The following is a 16,416-nucleotide window of genomic DNA, read 5'->3' on the forward strand; positions in this document are numbered from 1 at the left end:
TAAAATTTCCTGAACCCATCTGAGCCCCATACATGTAACAGCTTCCAACAACAGAGTTGTAGCCACAAAGAATTACAGATACAAAAAGCCCTGGAATAATCCCAGCCAAGCTCATCTCACATTACTTACGCAACACTGTTCTCACTGATTTCAGCTGAGTTTCTCCTGATTCATAATGGCATGACACTAAAACAAAACACCTAAGATACCCAGAAGGAATATTCTGTCTAATTAGAATTAATCAGAGTAAGCCTCAGAGTTGGTGATGAAATCCAGAATCTCCTGCCCACAGTGAACACTCTCATGCTTTGCCTTGTGAGAGCTCCTGTCTCCAAGGTACTGTACAATAACTGCACACCTCATGCTCCTAGTCTGCTAGCAGATGTGTTAAGAAAATATTAATAAAAGCTACTCCTTCTTCAATGGAAGGAAGACTTTGTCTTCCAGTATAAAATATTATGGACTCCTACATGTCCTGCAAAGATATCAATATATGACAAGATAGCGTACATGAAGGATGAAAATCTGAAGAAGCAATTCCCAAACTAAGAGTAACGAGTGGCTGTTTAAGTATAAACAGATGATTTCAAGGCTGAAAGTACAACTGTTATTAAAAAAAAGAGGTTTTTTTAATATTGTATTATCCTGTGACCACTACATTCAGTCTAAACTTCTGTTTATTTGAACTGATATATTATTGCCTACATTCAGACTGTGAATACCTTGCAGACTTTTATTATCTACTAGTTAAAAGGCTGTTTCTATTAGTTAAAAGGCTATTTAGCATGGATCTCCAAAATAACTTAATTTTTATCGTACTGCTTACACTTACAGCTCACCAGTGTCCATCTGCCAAAAATAACATTAACTTTCACTATCAAACCAAAAACTGTAATATATTTTTGCTACCCAGTTACTGTCCAAGAACAATAACTGTAATATTGTAAAACAAAATTCCACCATTTTAAGTATAATAACCCATTGGCAAAACCACGGCCAAAATACCTACGAATGGGAAGTGAATTAAGAACACTTGTGTAATGAGGAAAAAAAATGGAAAAAAATAGGGTTTTGTCTGTTAAAAAAAGTTACATCACTTTTAATATGAGAGCTTCATGCATCCAGCTGATGTTTACTGAAACCTTCTTTTAATTACATTTGCATTGTGCACAACACACCAGTAAATAGTTCCCAAGTAATCAGTAAAAGGCAATCAAATCAGATCACATTTGAATTAGGGTTTCTGCCTAACCTATATTTTCTTCATAATTTTTTAACTCAGCTTATCGGTAAGAACTCAAAAGCTCTCAACATTCCTCTGGAGCTACTTACAGAGAATTTAAAAGCCTGACATGAATCATATTCTGTACTAGTAGGGAAAGGAAAAAAGGAATACAGTTTAAAAAAGCAATTATTTAACGAATCCATACCTACCTGATCTCAATTTTGTATTCAGGTATGCTCTGTTGTGCCACAGGACTAGAAACACCAGCATCACCACTGTCTGTACGACATTGCACAGCATTCCTCAAAGCATGCAGCTTAAACAAACAAACAAACAATAAACAGATGGTTTGACATTTATGAGGCATACAGTGTAATGCACCTTGACATGAAAGAGCTAGTTACTACAGAACAGAAAACTCTGAATTGTCTTCATTCTGTATTGAGGATTTGCCATGTCTGTGAGGTGCTGATTCTTCAAGATGAAATTCTAATTAGGATCCCTGGATTTGAGATAGACTGACTTTGATCACTGTGACAGATCCAAACAAGGTAACAAGACTGATCTAGAGATTATTCTGAAAGCTCAGCAATCAAAGGGGCGGGGAAAAAAAGCAAGCCTGCCAAAACGACATTTTCTATAAAAGTTTTTTTGGGGGCCTAAGAAGGACCACTAAAAGTAACCCTAGAAAAATCAATAAACAGCAAAAATAAGTGGATTGTGAATTTGATGAGTGCCTTACAGAAGCTGGATACCTCGCAACAAAGCATTTAAGCACAACATATTGCATGTAACAACTGGAAGAGAACTTCTAAGGATGAAACTTAACTAAGATTTGAAGATAGGCGTCAAATAATTACATGGGAGGTAGAAACCTAGTTTAGGAGAAAGCAAAAATATACATGGCAATGAAGATAAGAGAACGTAAAGGACTCGCTGGAAGAAGAGAGAAAAATAAGGAACGGCAGTAAGATAGGAACTAAAGTTTTAGTTATTATGTTGCTGTAGACCTCCTTAAGGATCATACTGAAGGTGAAACCAGAATGGCTAATGGCACTGCAGGAGATGAGAGCAACTACATCCAAAAGTAGAATCAATGAAATTACAAATTATGGAACAAAATTTTTTTAAACAAATCTATCAAACTGGAGAGACAATGTAACAGGAGTGCAGGAAGCGTACAGTTGAAAACATAAGTGTGCAACCACAAAATGAAACTCACTGGTATTAAAAAAAAAAAAAGACATTGAAAGAAATTTTGAAAGAAAGAATAACTTAACAGATGGAAAGCTGCGAGTATCATCTGTGGCGTGGAGAGCATGTTTTAAAAAAGGAGATGGAAAGTGCAGTTTCTTTAGCCTACCAAAATGAGAACTGAAAGGTGATATATTTCAAGATACGAACAACAAGCATCAGAAGTGGATATGGAGAAGTCTGCTAAGGCATAGCAGGGAGGGAGGGGAAAAGGAAGGAAGAGTTGTTTAGGCCTAAGAACAATTTGGCTGCAACAATCTGGCCACTGAATAATGACTATTAGAGGAGACAGGTTTTAAAACTGCCTATCTGTAGCAGAATGGTGACTAAAATCCCTGTTAAAATCTATTTATGAAAAAATACATTATGCAGTTGCCTACAATACCAGCAAAGTATTGTGGAAACACTCAGGAAATCCCTTCCACACACAGGCTGCTGTAATGCAGGCATGGAGAACTCAAATGTCCCGTTTCACTGTTTCAGGAAAAACTAAACCAAATCCTTAAAAAGTAATGACAGACTAAAGTATATACCAAAGAACTACTTTGAGACATTGTATGAAATATTTGCCCAGCATTAGAACTATAATCTATTGTTTTATGCCAGAAATTCCTAAGTATCTGTACAGCACCTATCAACCGTCACTACAGTAATATAAAAATGATTTTGCATACGATTATTATTTTTCTCTTATTGTAGTCCTTCAAGGTAGAGAATCATCACCTTTAATTTATGGAAATCTGCATTTATATCCATGCACTTAATAATCAAACTAATCTGTAACAGACCAGCCCTACTACATACAGCTAGTCATATCACAATATTTACCTCACATTTCTAAAGAATTCTTGTCCTTTCAGATTTCAAAAGCCTTTTAAAATGGCTTTAAAAACATTAGTTTGCACTCTGATATTAAAATTGTACTAACAATGCCGCATGGACATGTACAAATTTACACCAGATAAAACTACCATTACTCCCAGTGTACAGATGGAGGAAGATGATGGTTCGCAGAGCGTAAGCAGCCCAGCCAAGGTGAACCAGCAGGTCAGTAACAGAGCCAAGAACAGAAGAGTATGTTCGGCCAAGGGTTTTGCTATGTCGCAAGAGCAACGTAGTAAATGTGACAACTATACACTTAAAACACAACATCTGTCATAGATATATACCTGGAAATGGGTCATCAATTTTTGTAGAATTTGGTGAAATTAAACTGCTTCCTTTTAATCGACAACTGAAACTAAACTTCACTAACTTCCCTCCATCCTCAAATACTGGCTTTTGCTGTCTGCCTGTCAGAGCCGCTGTAAACAATCCTGTGAAGTCTTATCTGTCATTCACTGAAAAACATTTTGGATACTCTAAGGAATACTACATAAATGTTATTGTATTCTAACAATTGTATTTCCTTTACCTCAGAACCTACAGAGTTCATTTTAAATAGAAGATCAAATAAATCCACAATCTTAAAAATGCAGCTCTGCACTGAACATACAGCAACCTAGATGAAAAATCTATGTTTTTATCTTCTGACAAGGTGCCATTCATTAGATACAGTTAGAATTTCATCACTCTGCTCTGAAGAAACAAATTCAGCTTTTACCTCAAGCTGTCACATCATTATCTCAATAAGTTATGGCGACACAATGGAAATACCTTGTCTGTGAGCAGTTTGGTAAGATTCTTCTGTTTTCTTGCTAAATACTGATCATATAATTGAGCCAATTTAGCTGCTAACACATGCTCACGGCTAAAACAGGGATGATGGGTGAATATCAGTCCAGAAATATCAATATCCAATTGAAACGGCCCCTGAAAATCTCCAGGTCCAACAAGATACTGATTGGCAGCAGTCATTTTTATCGCCTGAAAGAAAAAAAGAATAAAATGGATTTACAAGCCCTGACAAAACTATCTTGCAAAGAGGAAATGACCCATTTAGATTTAGCGCTGCGTATATCTAACTACTGGGTCTTAAACTGTAAAGGCTTCTGCGGTAACCACTTTGCTTTGACAAGTGGGTGGCATGAAACCACAACAGGTATTTTACACAACAGAATTCTGATAGCCTATGAGACTGAAATAGGAAGCCATCTGCCTATACTGCAGGTTTTGCTGAACAATGAAGACAATGAACTTAATCGGAAAAAGCCTGCTAGTTCTCTTTTTACCTGTTTGTTTAGAATCGCTTTATTTCTTCTTAGAACTGAGCTCTAAGATAAACGGGACAGCTCTCAGAGAGCAGCTTTCCTTCTAGACTATTTGGATTGTGCAGAAGAGAAAGCAAGTTCTTTGCTTCCCCATCTACTAAGGTCTAAGCTGCAAACTCTTTTCCTGTATGCAGAAACGCCCTGCACAGATCTGTGATACTGGACACATCCTGAAAATTGTGTACTTGTAACCAGCATCAATTAAAGGACAAAATTCAAATCTGCCTCAACAGCAGCAGACAGAAACACTTGTGTGTCTCAAAAGAGCAATTTATTTTAAAGCCTAAAAAGTCACAGTTTTTCCAAGGGGGCAATAGAGTGCTAACAAGCAGAACAATTAAAGCTTGCTTAAAACTTGCTGTATAGTTTTAACTTAAACTCATTTTGATTTGTACTGACTGCACACTGCAATTGCTGTTTGCAAGGGTAGGTATGCTGTGGTTGAGAGAAAAACAAGCAAACAAAACAAAACAAAAAATCTGGACTGATGCAACATAACTCAAAATTAGTTGCTTTCTACATGAGCAAACTGCATGTAAAGACTTACTTCGGAGGTGTTTCATCACTGTAACATAAGCATCATGCACACGCCCTTCAATTATTCACCTCTAACCTGATCACCAAGTCTGTCCACCAGCTTCCATCATGAAGACCTTTACAGATACACTAATATAGGAACTACCTTGCTTCAGCGTGAGAATAACCAAGGGTGCCTCACAGAGACCTTAGTGAGTCACGGACTTAAAGCGGTTTGTCGTAGACCATCACTTTTCTATTTCAACCAGCAGTACCAGCTAAACTCTTCATCCTTTTCTATGCATTATTTTTACAGAAAAACACAGGTGGAATATACTTGAAAAAGTAGAGCACATTTAAAGACTAGTTGTGGAGCCCCAAAAAGCAGTCAGTACTCACGGTTCTTAGCACAAAACCCTTCAGCTCACCAGGGTTTCTGGTGCCAAAGAACTGGGATATTGGGTCTCAGGAACCACATACATGAAATATGCCTACCTTTCTATACACCGTTTTAAGTTCTGGTGCAATGCCTTCTTCTGATGAGAATATTGGAGGTCTAGTAAAAGACTGTTTAATTGGATTAGGCAATGCTAAGATTTTGCCATCATCACCAAACCACTCTTTCCCCTACAAATAAAAACATAAATTTATATTGTTTCTTACTTTATACAGAAACAACTTGCAAAATTATAATTCTCATGAAAAGCAATTATGGAAGAAAAGGTGACTATGAATTGTTTGAGACTGAATTAACCAAAACTCTTCTAAGACACCAGAATGAAATCTTCAAATATACTATAGGTAAGTTTTGAAATCAAAAGACCAAGAGCTTGCTTAAACTTTAAATATACTGGATTTTTTCCTTCAATATTCAGTGTTACAGATTTGAAAGAAAAAAAAAAATCACATCATATTTAAATGCCATGTTTTCTTAAATCACTAAAATGGAAAGAATTGTAATGTTTTACACAAGACTGCAACTCACATCTTTAAACTGGATTATAAAAATCATAAAGCAAAGAAATAGAGCTAAATAGCAGCTCAGAGAGATCATTTATCAAAGCATCTCTCAACTCTTCTAGTCCACAATCTGAACTAATTAAACAGCAGCTATGAAAGCAGATGACCTAAGTATCTTATACACCAATTGCTATCTATGGCTTCACATGTTCAGTGTTGTCCTAATTCATCCCTCTGCTCTCATGACCTGGATTCCAGAATAGCTTAAACCAGTGCAGCTGCTGAAAGATGCTGGTCTGCCCTTTTATTCTCATACTTGGTTTCAGCTGACCCTAGAACCAAACATTGACGTGGTAACATGGTGAAGCAAACCAGAAAACTAACTGGACTGATGCTGGCCAGTCAAAAACTTTAGATCCAAATATTCCCATTCCAATTCACAAAAGTACCTCTGCTAGCCCATGAAGAATTCATAGAACCATAATAAAATATAAAGGGCAACTGCTGTAAATAGCTTAAATCTATACTGAACAACACACACCCTACTGCGTAAAGGAGGATAAGACAGCAGGATAAAAATATATCATGGGTGTTTCCACAAGGTATTCTTAAAAATCTAAAAGGATTCTAAAACCTCTCCAAGTAATACATACCAATATTTCATTACCCTTACAGTCTGATCAGTAAATTTCTACAAATCTGTAACTTCATATTATCTTCAGTGGACACAGAAAGCAGCCATTCCACATTGCTTTCCTTTGTTATGATCTTCTAATAAATAAAAACAGTACCCAGATCTTGCATATGTCTTTATACATACCACTAGCTCTCACAGCATTTTCTAAAAAAAGTAGAGTACCATTACCACTATTGTAGTGGCAACTAAACTCTGGCACAGCCAAGGGAGGTCATTTGTTCCCCAGCAGACTATGAACAGAGCCAGGAAAAGACACCAGTTTTCGAAGACCTAGTCTGGTGCTCTGACTACTAAGACAGACTAAAACACCCTCCTACAAAATTCACATTTCCTGACACTGATAAACATTTTAAAGATGAAAGCTTCATATTAGCATGACCATCTATCTACTCAACTATAATAAAATAAAATACTGATAAAGGATTTTTAAAAGTAAGAAGGTAGTGGTGACTCACTTTCTCCTGTCTGAGTACTCTGTTTTCTAAAATATTCTGATTAGACTGTGATACGAAGGGCCTTTCTCCTGTGTAAATACCCTCATCCTCAAGGTATCTAGGCTGCATGTTTTCAGGCATCTTCTCAGAAGCAGGCACTAATGAGAAATTAAATAGAAAAGCATGTAAAATACCTTATAACTGTAGTTCTAGTTTATTAATTCTCTAAGAGCCTATGCCATTCTTAAAACGAATGGCACTGTGTATTAAGCATGCTGTCAGATTTTCACAATTAAGAAAAAAAGAAATAAATATATAATGAAAACAGGTACTTTTCTTAAATGTGGTCACATCCACAGTCCAAATCTATCATAAAAGTGTCACAAGTCTTCTAAATAGATAAACATTGCCTCACAAAAAACCACTTCAAATAGTTTAGGGGAGTTTAGTTTTAATGGTTGCCTGTGTAACAGTGTAAAAACTCTTTAGCAGCAAAAACTGACTGGAGAAACATTTCTAAGCCTTTCCCATGTAAAGTGACATTTTAACCAAGATTAATCCGAACTACTATTACTAGTTTGCTTAAGCTACTCCTGTACAAAGCACAGAACATGCATAAAAAGTCACGTTAGCCCAATAACAGCAGGTAGAATTCTGTAAAGCCTGCCTGCAGGATTATTTCACTGGTGCGTATGGGCTCCGTATTTTTCAAGCAGCAATCTCAAATCAGAGAGAGATTATACTGAAGGTTACAATAAAAGTTATCCCCTAAATCGGAACACAGTGGACCACACTGGAAGCAGTGAGAACTGAGCCACAAGACGCAAAAATCAGAGGCAACCAATGTCAAATATTTTGACATCGCATTGCAAACTATGCTGATACCATTTTGGTACAGACCACCCAGAGACTCATTTCTTTTTCTCCTACTTCAAATATTAAATAGCAAGTGATATTATAAAGCAATTTTTTAGGACTTTGCAGTTCTATGGGAATAAGGCAAAAAGGTCACAGACATGATCAATGTTGACTAACTATTTCCGATTCACAAAATCAGACTTTTTCAGAAAAGGGCCCCTTGAATCAGAAGAATCCTTATAATACTTCCATGGCTCTTGACAAACTTGCCACATGGAAAAAATTGCAGATGTGGTCAAGTGAAGAAGTGGCATAAGTTATAATGTATAATGCATAAGCCACTCTTACCCTGTTTCCCTGAAAATAAGACAGGGTCTTAAATTAATTTTTGCTTCAAAGCTTATTACTTTTTTACATGTATAACTGCCTGGACACTATTTAAATTGACTTTTTAATGAACTGTAACCAGGGTTTATTTTTGGAGTAGGGCTTATATTTTGAGCATCCTCAAAAATCCTGAAAAATCATGCTAGGGCTTATTTTCAGGGTAGGTCTTATTTTTGGGGAAACAGGGTAGTACCTAAATGTGTGTACCAGTTAACCTGTTGCATATGTTAAAGTAACAGCTAAACCCCAGTGAAGGAGGGACCAGCCATCTTGCATTTACTAGAGAGAGCAACAAACTAATTGCGCCAGAGCAACTGATGTGCCCTGCGCTCATTTGCTAGCATAGCAGCTGGTGGCCTGCTGAGGTGTGCATGTTCCTAGTTAATCCATTTTGTCACGCCTTCTCAGACTTAACTGGATGATCAGTGTCAGAGAACCACAATTAAATATCTCTGTACTGCCAGAGATAGTGTGATACAAGATTTTTCAGCAGATCAAAGGGTGCCATGCTATGCGGAATCCAGGAACAAAACAGATACACACAATCTTCATACCTGCTAGCTTGCTGGGAGTGAAGAGAAATTCTTTTTCCTTTTTCAGTTGCTCAGAGTAGCTTTCACAAACAGCAGGTTTCATTACTATAAAATCTTCAGCTGTCTGCCCTATAATGAGTAACTCATCATCTTTCACTAGGCGTACGTCTTCATCCTATAGTTTAAGCGCAAACGTCACTTTTAGTTGGTCTGTTCCTTAAAATGGAGATTTTTAGAAAGTATACTTTCAGAACTCTTTAAGGAAACAAAAATTGCCATTTTGCATTAGATTATTAAAAGTAATTCAAGAAGTCTGAATAAAAATATGAACTTTCATTCTATGGCTCACACCGTTTCACCCTCCTCTTGTTCAACCTCATGGGTTTCTATAAATTCTTCTTCTGCCTCCTCTTCTTCATTTAATTCATTCCTTTTCTTGGCTCCAGCCTTGATACTCTGTGGTTCAGGATCAAAATTGAAGGTAAAGAAATTATACGCTTCTTCAGCAGAAGGAAAATCATTCTGGATCTAAGACAACAAGACAAAGATACTTTAATATGGCATAAGAGATTTAGGGCAAGTGAAATTATCTCTCCATTAATAATAGCAATAACAGCATGCATTAACACTTTTCACAGGATAATTATTTTATCTCAAAGATAACTCACTCAAATGCTGAAGCTGATCAAAAATTTTAAATTAATTTTTAAATTTTTTAAATACATGAAACTTTACTGCTATACCATTATTTCATTAAATATTTCTTGCACTGTTTTATTAAAAAAAAAAGTTTCCTGGTTTAATTTTAACAAGCTTATTGTTTTAAATATACACAATTTCTGAACGAGAAATGCCAAAGTTTAAATTCTGGCCATAATGCAGATAGCCAGGTGAATGGCAGAAATTTCTAATAGCATTTTGCATCCGAGGGACCCAGGCCCCTTTAGTGTGAGGATGAATCCTCTAAAAAAAATTAACAGTAGGATTTTGTGGCTAATAAATATCAATACTAATCTGTAACTTGCTTTAACTGCCAATTGGTGACATTCAATAAAAAGCATTTAAACAGAAGAAACATTTTTCCTCCAAACTCCAGTAATTGTGTCCAGAATAGATTTACTTGTTTGTTTTTTTTTTTTTTTTAATCAAATGACCTAAAGCCATTCTTGTATTTGATGAAGGCTCCCTTTTTATACTTCGATGGTTGGCATTTACTGTTTGTGAATTTCTAAATTAAATAAAATTTTGTCCAGTGCTTAAGACTGAATTCTGCCTGCTTCTTCAAATAGAATCATGAAGCTATATAAAGTTTAAATGAAATTAATATAAATTATTGAAATGAAGGAATTCGTACTTACTGTTGACTTTTGCGTAAGCCTTTTTACAGAATCACGAAACTTAATTGTTGATGATAAGTGAGATTCATCATCTTGCATCTTCCTAGGTTTATCATTATCAGACTGCAAAAAATATATAAATAAGTTACAGCATACATTTACTGATCCATTAAAAAAAGACAAATAGCTGAATACAGAGATTAGATATCGCATTTTCACAGAAAAACAAAACAAAAAAAACCACAACAAAAAAGAAACAGAGTCACTGGGGTAACACTTATACTGATTTTATATTTGTTTTAAAAGGGTACATCTATTATTACTGAACTCCTTTCTCCTTTGAGCCAAGAAATAGACTCCAGAGTATCAAGAAATGGTTCACTGCATAAACGCCAGCTCATTTTCTTCACTGCTAAGATCATTGTTACTGCACTCCCAAACAGAAGCCACCACATGCTAATCTCCGCAAGGGGGAGAGATGGGGTAGCAATGTGAAACCTTCCCATTTACAAACGAGAGGCTGACAGACAGCACAGGTTGGGCAGTGGCAAGGGGGCTGCTGGCCAGGGAAAGGAATCACAGGGCTAATGCCACCTCCTCATACAGTCCGTGCTACAATCAGGAGAAACCTCTTTGGTCTTATTCAAAAAAGGTGGTGTCCTTTGCTTGCGTGCTTAAATACAGACATGATGATTTGTTTTGTTCTCTCTCAAACAATTATTGCTAGGTTACTCTAAAACTCCATGGATGATACGTCCCTACCTTTTCAAAAAAGGAGGTAGCATGGTTATCCAATTCTAGTTTTCTGAAGCCTTATCTGTCCCTTCACACAGATCGCCCTAAATATTACTGGTTCTGAGGCTGCTTCAGCAAGTTCATTTAAGTGCTTCAAAGTGATCTTCATCAGGCCCAGTCACATAAACACATCTAACATTCTGTCCGTTTTTCCTCCTTGTGGCCTGAACTCTTAGATTAAAGGAAGACATTTATCAAGTTTACATCTACTCAACCTAAACTTCAAAATAATAACAGCAAAAAGAAAACCTCAAACCCTGGCCATCTAATGGCTACTTGTTTAACAATAAAACAATACTTCATACATGTATAAGTAAGTACAAGAACCAAGATCAACATGTGGGAGGTTTCAGATACACTTTAAATAAAACTAGTAACCAACTTTATTAAAGGCATCACTTCCACATTTTCCTAACACAGCCATATTAAAACAATATTACTTCCACTGAAAGTTATGGCAATTACTTTTTATAAGAAAGCACTGCCAAAAATCTCCCCACAACCTACATGAATAGGTAATTCTCCCCTAGACCAGCAATTTAGCCAGGCTGATTCATATTGTTTGGAATCCCAGATAAAAACACTATTGCTACATGCAGTTATTCCCTGGGCATATACATCTCTTGAAACACATTTTCTACAGGCAAGTAATCTCTTTGTGAATTCTGAAGAATATCTGGGTGCAAAATCTGTACAGATATAGCCTTTTATTTTTTTTAAATACAAAATTCATTTTCTAACAAAGAACATGTTTATAATAAAAAACCAATATAAAATAGTAACAAGGAAATACAATACAGTACAATGACAAAGTTAATACCTAGCCTTTAGCAATTATACTGTACAAGTTTATATAAAGCTATAATACAGTAGTCCTCTCCGTTACAGTAACTTCTAAATATGTCAAGGGATCTTAAGCAACAGATCGTGAATCTGTAAATGACAGAAGTTTCACATGTCTATATTATAATGAAAATAAGTGATTCTTGTTAAATATATTACGTTAAAAGCAATAATCAGAAAGGTTTCTTCGTGATTACTAATTCAAACAATAGTATAATTTGACTCAATTAAAATAAATGAAATTGATCTTCAAGACTATGTATAGTCTTTGATTTATTTCATGTTGCACATTCACTTCTGATTATCAGAATAGCAAGACCCAATGTGCCTTCTTACCACTTTATCCACTTTGACTTCTGTTTTCCTTTCTCTGATGCTTTTTAAACGCCTTGGTCGTGGACTGGGGTCTTCTTGCAATAAAGTAATTTCTGCTTTTGACTAAGCAAACAAAAAAATCTGCTTAGCTGTAACAGAACTATAGTAAGACCAAAGCTACAATAACTCCCAGGAACTCAACAACTTATGCATGTTTGCGTAAGGGATAGAATCTTTTAACTATATAATCAGCTTAAGTGACTTTACAGACTAGATGTTAATACTCTTATTAAACTGCACAGTAAACTTACAAGGAAATCCACTGATTTTGAAACAGTGTAAGAAATTTTTGACAAAAACTCAGAAGGATTTGTAATGATTGTGTAATTTAAATTATAAAACAATGCTAACTTTTATATTATTACAAACAAATTAAACAAACTTTAGAAAAAATACATCGATAGAAATGCACCGGAAAATAACCGTACTGATGAACTGAGTATTATTTTGGCATTAGAAATTAAAAAAGCAGATATCTCATTTCAGACTCACATAGCACTAAGCAAGCAAAATGACTAGAGTCAACCAAACAGGACTTCTGAAGGATTCTTACCCTTGCTGCTTTTAGTTTCTCTCTCATTCTTTCCCTAACAGAAAATTCTGCAGAGGCTGTCCTTGATGTAGGTGGAAGAGGTGGCAACTCTGAAACAGAGAAAACATGTTTAAATTAAGTATTTTCTGAAAGAAACTTAAAATTATGTAAAGTAAAACCATATATACAATACAGAGTCCCATGTTCCAACAGAAAGAACACGCATGAAAAAATGTGAAAGAATGACACTTTTTTTGAATTCGGACCTTACAGACTACCACTTAAATGCCTTTAGCTGCATGGATCTACCTTTCATTACATACTGTGAATGACCTTAAGCAAAGCATATACACACTTTCTATGTATTAAAAATATGTAACAAATTACCTGGCATTTTATAAGCTGTTAGCCAGAGCTGTCTACATCTAATTTTTAATGGTGGTGTGTTCTAAATCCTGATACATGTGTGATCAGATCAGTATAAAGAATTCAGAGACTTTCTTCCTTTTTCAGCTTAGAGGTACCTGCTTTTCGTAGTGACAAAATATTAATTTCTCCAGTGGTGTATTTGTGCTATATCTCTAGTACAATCAAGAGAGTAATATGCATTGCATCCTGTCCCACGTATGACTGACAGCATCTTCAAGTAACTTCCCATTCCATGCACAAGCTGCTCTCAGCTCTACTTCCCTCTGGAATCAACAGATCACCCCCTCCCAGCTCAAGCGCAGGCTGTCCTCATGCTCAGGAAGTTAAGCAAGACTCATAGGAGGCCACATGGATGAATTAACTCAACTCATGCATAAAAAGAAAAATTACAAGAGATGTAAATAGGGACAGGTGACCTGGGGGGAATACTGTGACACTGTCCAGCCATACAGGGATGAGCTTGGAAAAGCCAGAGCCCACCTGGACTTGAATCTGGCAACGGATGTGATGGCCGACAAGGTGGGACATTACAAGTGCATTAGCAGTAAAAGACAGACTAGGGAAAAGGGTTACCTGCTGATGAATGGGGCAGGGGATCTGGTGACAGGAGACACAGAAAAGACCCAAGTACTCAGTGTTTTTCATCATCTCAGTTTTAACTGACATAGCATCATAGAATGTCCTGAGTTGGAAGGCACCCACAAGGATCATTGAGTCCAACTCCTGTCCCTGTGTATGCACAGTTCACACCATGTGTCTGAGGGTGTTGTCCAGTCTCTTCCTGAACACTGTCAGACTTGGGGCTGTGACACCTCCCTGCGGAGCCTGTTCCAGTGCTCCACCACCCTCTGGGTGAAGAACCTTTTCCTAATATCTAGCCTAAACCTTCCCTGGCACATCTTCCTGCCATTCCCTCGGGTTCTGTCACTGGTCACTAAAGAAAAGAGTTTGGCGCCTGCCCTTCCTCCTCCACTTGCGAGGAAGCTGTAACCATGATGTCTCCTCTCAGTCTCCTCTTCTCCAGGCTGAAAAAACCAAGTGACTTTAGTCGCTCCTCATATGGCTTCCCCTCCAAACCCTTCATCAACTTTGCAGCCCTCTTGTGTACACTCTCCAGTAGCTTAATATCTTTTTTATCCTGTGGCACCCAGAACTGCACACAGTGCTCCAGGTGAGGCTGCACCAGTGCAGAGCAGAGCAAGACAACCACCTCCCTCACCTGGCTGGCAATGCTTTGCTGGGTGCACCCCAGGACACGGTTGCCCTCTTGGCTGCCAGGGACACTGCTGGCTCATGTTCAACTTGCCATCGACCAGAACCCCCAAATCCCTCTCCATGGAGCTGCTTTCCAGCATCTCATCCCCCGGTTTGTACATACAGCCAGGGTTGCTGTGTCTCAGGTGCAAAATCCAGCACTTGCCCTTGTTGAACTCCATGCGGCTGGCGATTGCCCAGTTCTCCAACTTGTCCAGATTCCTTTGCAGGGCCTCTCTGCCCTCGAGTGTCAACAGCTCCCCCCAATTTTGTGTCATCAGCAAACTTACTAAGCATCCCTCAAGTCCTGAGTCTAAGTCATTTATAAAGACATGGAAGAGCGGTGGCCCTCAGATGGATCCCTGTAGAACCTCGTTAGTGACTGGTCACCAGCCCGACATAACCCCATTTACTAGAACATTTTGAGCCCAGCCCATCAGCCAATTGCTTACCCACTGGACTGTATGTTTACCCAGATGTGTGCTGGACATCTTGTCCAGCAGGATACTGTGAGACACAGTATCAAAGGCTTTACTGAAATCCAAAAAGATCACGTCGACGGGCTTCCCTTGGTCAACTTGGTGGGTAGCCTTGTCATAGAATGAAATTAAGTTGGTCAAGTAAGACTTTCCTCTCATGAACCTGTGCTGGCTGGGAACAATGACTGCGTTGTTGTTCACATGTTTTTTGATAACTCCCAGAACCATCTTCTCCATGATTTTGCCAGGAACAAAAGTGAGGCTGAGAGGCCTGTAGTTGCCGGGGTCATCCCTGTTGCCCTTCTTGTAGACTGGGACAACGCTTGCCAGCTTCCAGTCATCTGGGACCTCTCCAGATTCCCAAGAGCATTGAAAACTCACAGAGAGAGGTCTCGCTATGACATCAGCCAGCTCTTTAAGCACCAGGCCCCAGAGGCCAGCAGAAAAGCCTGGGGCAGCAAAAACTTACCTTCAGTAGAGGAGGATCAAGTAAGACCATATTTAAACAAACGAGGCATACGCAAATCCACGGATCCTAATGGGATGCTCCCATGAGTGGCAATGAAGCTGGTCAATGTCACCTCAAGGCCACTCTCAGTTATCTTTAGAAGATCATGGTGATGATCAAGGAAGGTTCCTGATGACTGGAAGTGAGCAAACATCACTCGTGTCTTCAAGGAAGAGAATGTGGGAAACTATGGGCTGGTCAGCCTCACCTTGATGGCCAAGGAGGTAATGGAGCAAATTATCCTGGAAACCATTGCCAAATATGTTATGTACAAGTCAAAAAGTGGGAGTCATCAGCATGGATTTATGAAGGGGAAAAACTTCTACCTGACCAATGAGATAAGTTTCTATGATGAGATAATAGGGTTAGTGGATGAAGGGAAAGCAGTGGCTGTTGTTTATCACTGTTTCCGCTAACACGCTTAAAGAGAAACTGATGAAACATGGAATACATAAGTAGGTGGACTGAAAGTTGGCTGAACTGTTGGGCTCAAAGTGGTGCTAAGTCCAGCTGGAGGCCATCATTAGAGCTGTACCACTGGGGCTGATTTAAAACAAACAAACAAATCCCACAACACATCCTCCAAATCCCAAGAACTCATCAAAACTCTACATCATTTAGGATCAAGTATTCTCTGCTGATCCTTTGAAACACACAAATCAGAGTTTTAAATCAGTGACATATATTTAGATTTTTTGATAGACAGTGAATACCATGTTTGGACACTGACATGGGTAATCATGTGATAATGGAAAATGAGAATTAGTGTTTGTTGCATTATTTGAATTGC

The 16,416-nt window shown here is 37.7% G+C and overlaps 1 protein-coding gene across 4 annotated transcripts in view; it reads right to left on the bottom strand.

Annotated features, from left to right (window-relative positions):
• CC2D2A (coiled-coil and C2 domain containing 2A) overlaps nt 1-16,416 on the bottom strand; it is a 61,680-nt gene that overhangs the window by 37,922 nt on the left and 7,342 nt on the right. For all 4 annotated transcript variants that reach the window (XM_065633744.1, XM_065633743.1, XM_065633740.1 and 1 more), the window contains 9 exons: nt 12,978-13,066; nt 12,386-12,487; nt 10,433-10,534; nt 9,426-9,602; nt 9,096-9,249; nt 7,318-7,454; nt 5,701-5,832; nt 4,136-4,345; nt 1,435-1,541 (listed from right to left, as the gene is read on the bottom strand). In XM_065633744.1, coding sequence (XP_065489816.1) covers nt 1,435-1,541; nt 4,136-4,345; nt 5,701-5,832; nt 7,318-7,454; nt 9,096-9,249; nt 9,426-9,602; nt 10,433-10,534; nt 12,386-12,487; nt 12,978-13,066 — 1,210 coding nt within the window. The remainder of the gene's footprint in view (nt 1-1,434; nt 1,542-4,135; nt 4,346-5,700; nt 5,833-7,317; nt 7,455-9,095; nt 9,250-9,425; nt 9,603-10,432; nt 10,535-12,385; nt 12,488-12,977; nt 13,067-16,416) is intronic.

The sequence above is a fragment of the Caloenas nicobarica genome, chromosome 4 (assembly GCF_036013445.1).
Source record: "Caloenas nicobarica isolate bCalNic1 chromosome 4, bCalNic1.hap1, whole genome shotgun sequence".
NCBI lineage: Eukaryota > Metazoa > Chordata > Aves > Columbiformes > Columbidae > Caloenas > Caloenas nicobarica.